The sequence below is a fragment of the Meriones unguiculatus genome, chromosome 1, assembly GCF_030254825.1.
Source record: "Meriones unguiculatus strain TT.TT164.6M chromosome 1, Bangor_MerUng_6.1, whole genome shotgun sequence".
NCBI classification, from domain to species: Eukaryota; Metazoa; Chordata; class Mammalia; order Rodentia; family Muridae; genus Meriones; species Meriones unguiculatus.
Window position 1 is genome coordinate 21,730,002 of NC_083349.1, and position 6,026 is coordinate 21,736,027.

At 61.8% G+C, this 6,026-nt stretch overlaps 1 protein-coding gene across 1 annotated transcript; it reads left to right on the forward strand.

Annotated features, from left to right (window-relative positions):
* Positions 1-1,206: 1,206 nt before the first annotated feature.
* Fgf3 (fibroblast growth factor 3) lies at positions 1,207-5,813 on the forward strand. The gene is made up of 3 exons (XM_021633272.2): positions 1,207-1,534; positions 3,386-3,489; positions 5,039-5,813. The coding sequence occupies exons 1-3, from the start codon at positions 1,315-1,317 to the stop codon at positions 5,450-5,452; spliced, it is 738 nt and encodes a 245-aa protein (XP_021488947.1). The 5' UTR covers positions 1,207-1,314; the 3' UTR covers positions 5,453-5,813.
* Positions 5,814-6,026: the final 213 nt, after the last annotated feature.

Sequence of the window (6,026 nt, forward strand, 5' to 3'; positions counted from 1 at the left end):
TGTGACCCAAGCCACTGGGCCCTTAGGCACAGGCCAAGGAGGTGGGTGGGACCTCTTCTGACACCAGGAAGGGCCCTCAGCAGATGGAGAACTGAGGTCAAAAGCTCAGGGCCCAGGAAGCTATTCCCTGAGCCCAGACTCCCGCTCAGCTTCACAGGTGAGTGTGCTAGGGATCTTTGTGGCGTCTTCTCTCCCTTACGTGGCCCTTTTTCTCCGCCTCCCACCTCCCTCATCCCTCTCTCCCTTCTACTGGATCTGCCACCTGCCTCCCCCACCCCCATTTCTGTCCCTGCCTACATCTCCAGGGCCCTAAGACGCTCTGACTTTATTGTCCCTGCTTCCATCTGCGCAGTCCGCTCTCTGGATCACCGATGGGACAGAACACTCCGGCTCAAGGTGTGCCAGTTTCCTTCGGTGTCTTCCGGTCCGTCGGGAAGCTTCAAGACAGAGAGTCCCAAGGGCCCTTGGGTCACGAGACGAGACTGGGCGCCCGAGGACAGCCCTGCGGCTCGTGCGAGAAGCGACCTGCGCAGATCCAAGCCCAGGCTCCCCACGCGCCACCCTAGGCAATCGCTCTCGATTAGGCGCCGCCTCTCAAGAGCGTTCGTCAGCCAGACTTCCCCGCAAGTTGTTTGCGCAGACATCAGTCACCCGCGGTCCCATTGTGCACCCAGGATTGATGTAAAGCGGGGTGTGTGGGGGGGGTGACAGGGCCTGGGGGCGGCTGCCTTTAGCCCTCGCTCTATAATTTTCCGAGACATAATTGGTCTGGGGGCGGGGGCGGGGCGGGGACCTTGCAGAGGTGGGAGGGGGCGCAGGGCGCGCGGCGGCCCGACGGCGCTGGTCCGGGCGCTGAGCGCAGGCGACGCCTGGCCTGAGCCCCGCGCCCCCGCCGGGGATTGTGGCCGGCTTTTGTTAACCGAGCGCCCTTTCTTCCGAGCTGTGCGCCGCAAGGGAAAACAGGGCTCCCATCTCTGGGTGAAAACTCAAAAGTCTCCTCTTCCCATCTCCACCTCCTCCCGTTTCCTCTCCAACTGTCCCTCTTGCCCTCTCTCCCTCTCCCCCTCTCCAAACCCATCCCTCTCCTCCTCGCCACCTCTCTCTCTCCATCTCTCTCCCTGTCTCCCCTCCTTCTCCTCCCTCCCCCGTCCCCCACCCCTCCCCGGTGCCCCTCTCCCTCTCCTCCCCTCCCAGTCACAGCAGGCACGGCCTGACGCGCGCGCGCTCGGGCGTGTGTCCCCCCAGCGCCGCGCCTTCCCGAGCCCCGCGCCGGGCGCTGGCGCCGCCGCCGAGGCGGGCGGCCGCGATGCCGGGATGGGCCTGATCTGGCTTCTGCTACTCAGCCTGCTGGAACCCGGCTGGCCCGCGGCGGGGCCCGGGACGAGGCTGCGGCGCGATGCGGCCGGCCGAGGCGGCGTCTACGAGCACCTCGGCGGGGCGCCCAGGCGCCGCAAGCTCTACTGCGCCACCAAGTACCACCTCCAGCTGCACCCGAGCGGCCGCGTGAACGGCAGCCTGGAGAACAGCGCCTACAGTGAGTGTCCGGACGCCCGTGGGGACGGGGCCCCCGGCGGGGCCCGTCCCCCGTCGCCGCGTCCCGGGTGGGAACGGAGATCCGGGTGAGGACGATGCCGCGCTCCCCGCGAGCTGCCCCGCCCCGTCCTGCTCTCCCGGGGGCTGCGCGGGAGTCGACCTCCACCCTGACACGTCTGTGCTCCTCGGTGAAAAGCCGTTGGACAAGGATTTATCGCCCTCTTTATTGTCTGGACGACCCCGGGGCGCACGGCCGGTCCCTTCCCGTCCTTGCTCTCAGCCCCTGCGCCGAGGACACTCCTCCCCCGTGCAGAGCTCCGGTTTTCGGGACTCAGGCGTCCTGCGCCCAGCGAGAGGGCGCGACAGGGCCGGACGGGCGTCCACGCGCGCCCTGGAAGCAGCTGGCACGCATCCGCGGCCCGCGGCTCGGTGATGCCCAACGCCGGTTCCCGAGCCCTGCAAGGGTCCGGCTTGGTGGGCGCGGCGCGCGGGAGCCGAGCTCGGCCCCGAAGCTCTGCGAGCCGCGTGGGAGTGAAGCCGCGCAGAGCTCACGGTGCCCGGGGCTCAGGAAGCAGAGCAGGGGTCGCGGGCGGCGGCGGGAACCGCAGCTTCCTCCCGAAAAGCCGCAGCCCCGCGGGGGCGGGCTGGGGACCAGCCCCTCTCGGGCCTGAACTTGGGGCTCCTCAGGCGCACCTCCTACCTAGCTGTCCGGTTCTGGGCGGGCCCCAGGTGCAGAGGAGGGGCACTTCGCTGCCGCCCCCGGGACACCCAGGCCGGCGCTCCTCCGGCTCCAGCTCTAGAGCCTGCACCCTGCACCCCTCCAAACGGTGGCTAGGGCAGAATCTCAGCTGATCCCGGTTATCTGGACCATTCTGGGTCCCAGGTGGGCGCCAGAGAGGGGCTCCCTGAAAAGGGTGTGAGTCCTCAGCCCACTATCCCAGGGGACATTAACTTCCCTTCCCCTTCTCGCCCCTTCCCTCCCCTCCCCTCCTAAAAGCACTGTGCTCGTCACAGAAAGACGCTGGTGGAAGCTGGTTGGTTAGTTGATTGGTCGGTTTTGCATTTTATTTATTTATTTTCATTTAGTGTGTGTGTGTGTGTGTGTGTGTGTGTGTGTGTGTGTGTGGAGGTCATTGGACCCCTTGCTGGAGTCGGTTCTCTGCTTTCGCCATGTAGGTCCCGGGTTCAAACTCTGGTGGTCAGCCTTGGCGGCTACTCTGCCATCTTTGCTGAGGGCCCGTTAACTTCTGTGCCTCTTGGGCCTGGGCGAGCCCTGTTACCCTCCCTCAGCAGCCCGGCCCTGCGGCTGCAGGCTACCTTTGAGCACCCATCTTTGGATCCCTTGCCGGCCACCGGGGGCTGGGGGCGGGGTCACTCTAACTGGGCGGTATGAAGCGCTGGCTTCTCTAGCTGTCTCCTCCTCTTCTGGGGCTCCACCTGTCCCCGGGTGTGGCTCCCCAAACCGTTACATGTGGCCTTGGACAAGGTGTCCTCAGCCTCTGCAGACTGAGCCGTTCACAAGATTGCACCAATTGCAGAGTGGCTCGATTTGCCCGGGTTGTGCCCAAGGGGCATGGCAGGGGCAGAACACTCCCATCGTGTCTTCTGGGGTTAGGATTAATGTCTTGGGCACAGCGGCTGTGTGTCCCCCTTTTTCACAACCTGCCCCATACTTTCTCTCTACTAGGACTTTCAAGCCCCCACCTCCACCTGCTGGTTGTGGCTGCTCTTCTTTCCCAGTTTCCAAAGCCTTGGCAGGGAGGGGGGGGTGACGGGGGGCTGAAGGGGGCTTGCTCAGGCAGAGGTTCTGTTTAGGTAGAGAAGTTGATGGACCCTTCCTGCCTCTTTCCAGGCATCCTGGAGATTACTGCCGTGGAGGTGGGCATAGTGGCCATCAAAGGGCTCTTCTCGGGGCGGTACCTGGCCATGAACAAGAGAGGACGGCTCTATGCTTCGGTGAGTCCCATCGCTAGCGGTGCTGATGGACTAGCCAGCCGTCTGGCTTGAACTTCTGCTTGCGGGTCAGAGGGGACATGAGTGGTAGAAAGCTTGCCCCCTCCCCCCGGGGTCATGCCAGACTCAAACTGGTCCAGTTCCCTGGGCTTCTGAGTGCCCACCCAACAGACTTTAGGTGCTCGAGAATTGTTCTCCTCGCCTGTCTGAAGTCAGTCTCTTTCTCTGAACGGCACACTGGTGGAGCTAGGGAGAGAGCATGGCATGGGGTCCCAGACCTCCGTGGAAAGGGATGAACAAGCTATTCCACCCGACCCTTCCAGTGCCTCCAACACTAAGTAGGAGAGAAAGAAGGCTAGAGGGGGGGAAAGGGTGTAGACCTTTCTAGGCTGCTTCCTGCTGATTAGGGGGAGGAGAGTTCCCTGAGGCAAGTCCAATCTTCATCTCACCAGGATATCTCCGACTTTCTTGTCTCTTTCCCCTTGACCACTTAACAAATCAGCAGAAGCAGGAACCAGCAGGAGGAAGAGCCTCGCCCCCTCTTTTGGGGCTCTGGTCTTTTCATACCCTCTCTAGAGTCCCCCAGAATTAAGCTATCTCCAGCTAACAGAATCCCTCCTCTGCCGGAACACACAACACACACACACACACACACACACACACACACACACACACACACGAGGCTGTGGATGGTCTGAAGCAGCCCCACCTCCCACACCTTGGATTAAAACAAAGACACGTTTACATAACCTAAATGGGTTTTCAAAGACACCAAAATCCTCAGTACACGTGAGGGACCGCCTGGCCTCCCCTCCAGCCATCTCTAAGTCCTCAGCTGGGCTCCTTGAATTGCTGTCTTCACCCTGCACCTCACCCCCTGCTGCTTAATCCCAGAAGTCTCACCTCGTCACACGGGCCTGGTCCCTTCCCACTTGGAGCTACAACAGCCTTGGGTTTGAGTGACAGGCTGGCAATTTCTCTGCCCTCCAGCCTGTCCGTTCACTGTCTATCATCCATCCATCCGCTCAGCCAGCCACCTATCCACCCGCCCCTACACTCTGTCATCCACCCATACTTCCATCTACCCACTCATCCATCTAGGCCAACCATCCCAAACGTCCTCCCAGCCATCTAGCCACCCAGCCACCCACCATCCATCCTCCTACCCACTCATCCACCCATTCACCCAACGCTCGTCCATCCACCCACCACATCCACCCACCCCTCCAGCTGCTCACCGACCCACTCATTCATTCACCCTTCGACACACCAGCCAACCATCTACCTTCACTGTGCTCCATCTACCACACACCACGCAATGAGCCAAGTGCCAGCATACAGCAAACGGGGGAAATGGCCCTCCGTCCTCATGGGAGGGCTGGCGGAGGGAAGTCACTTGAAGCAGGGCCCGCTCTTGGAAAAGGTGGGATGGCCAGGCTGCACTGGCAGGTTTGGACAGGTGGTTCAGGAGAGACGGAGGCAATGGGTGGGGAGGCGTTATCCTAGTTGACATCATGGCCTCCGTGGAAGTTGACTGTCCTCTGTCCCGCAGGAGCACTACAACGCAGAGTGTGAGTTTGTGGAGCGGATCCATGAGCTGGGCTACAACACGTACGCGTCCCGCCTGTACCGCACGGGGCCCAGTGGGCCGGGGGCTCGACGGCAGCCTGGTGCCCAGAGACCTTGGTACGTGTCTGTGAATGGTAAGGGCCGGCCGCGCAGGGGCTTCAAAACCCGACGCACACAGAAGTCTTCCCTCTTCCTGCCCCGAGTGCTGGGCCACAAGGACCATGAGATGGTGAGGCTGCTGCAGAGCGCCCAGCCACGAGCCGCCAGTGAAGGCGGTCAGCCCAGGCAGCGGAGGCAGAAGAAGCAGAGCCCAGGGGACCATGGCAGGAGGGAGCCCTTGTCTACTAGGGCCACTCCAGGCACCCGGCTGGATACAGGTGGACTGGCTGTGGCCTGAATGGCCATCCTGAGACCCCTCCGAAACCAACCCCAGAAGGTACCCAGGATCCACCCGAAGGCCTGGCTGCCACACCCTTGTCTCTGGGCTGGCTACTTTGGGGACCAAGAACTTGCTTGCCTTTGGTGGCTTTCAAAGAGCAAGTGTCAGCTGCAAAGGGGCTTGAGTCGAAGACCCTGGAAGACTCGAAGTTCAAGATGTGTGTGGCGGTCACATGAGAGGAAGTTCTCATTGCAGGGGTAACCCAAACCCCAGGTGGGGCCCAGCCAGTGGCAGACAGTCCTGGCAGTCAGGGGAAATGGACAGTGGGGGGAGCTAAGATTCAAACATTAAATGTGTCATTCTGTCTCGCTATTTAACAGCTGGGATACAGGCTTGGGATGCCCTGAGGCTCCAACTGGGACATTCTGGTCAAGGTGGGGAAGGTCTGCAGGCTTTGCTGCAGGTGTCAGGCAGGCCATGTCCTGAGGAAAGGCTGAGGCGCTGCACACAGGCATGTGTCTGTGAGTTCTTCCATTTGCAAATACTCACAAGAGCATGTAGAAGGGTGTTGGTGTATTCCAGAGAGGTGTGT

Bases quoted from the DNA above. Each gene is read 5' to 3' on its own strand.
- Fgf3 (XM_021633272.2), top strand. From the start codon at position 1,315: ATGGGCCTGATCTGGCTTCTGCTACTCAGCCTGCTGGAACCCGGCTGG. The intron at 1,535-3,385 runs GTGAGTGTCCGG...GCCTCTTTCCAG, and splicing joins CCTGGAGAACAGCGCCTACA to GCATCCTGGAGATTACTGCC. The intron at 3,490-5,038 runs GTGAGTCCCATC...TCTGTCCCGCAG, and splicing joins GAGGACGGCTCTATGCTTCG to GAGCACTACAACGCAGAGTG.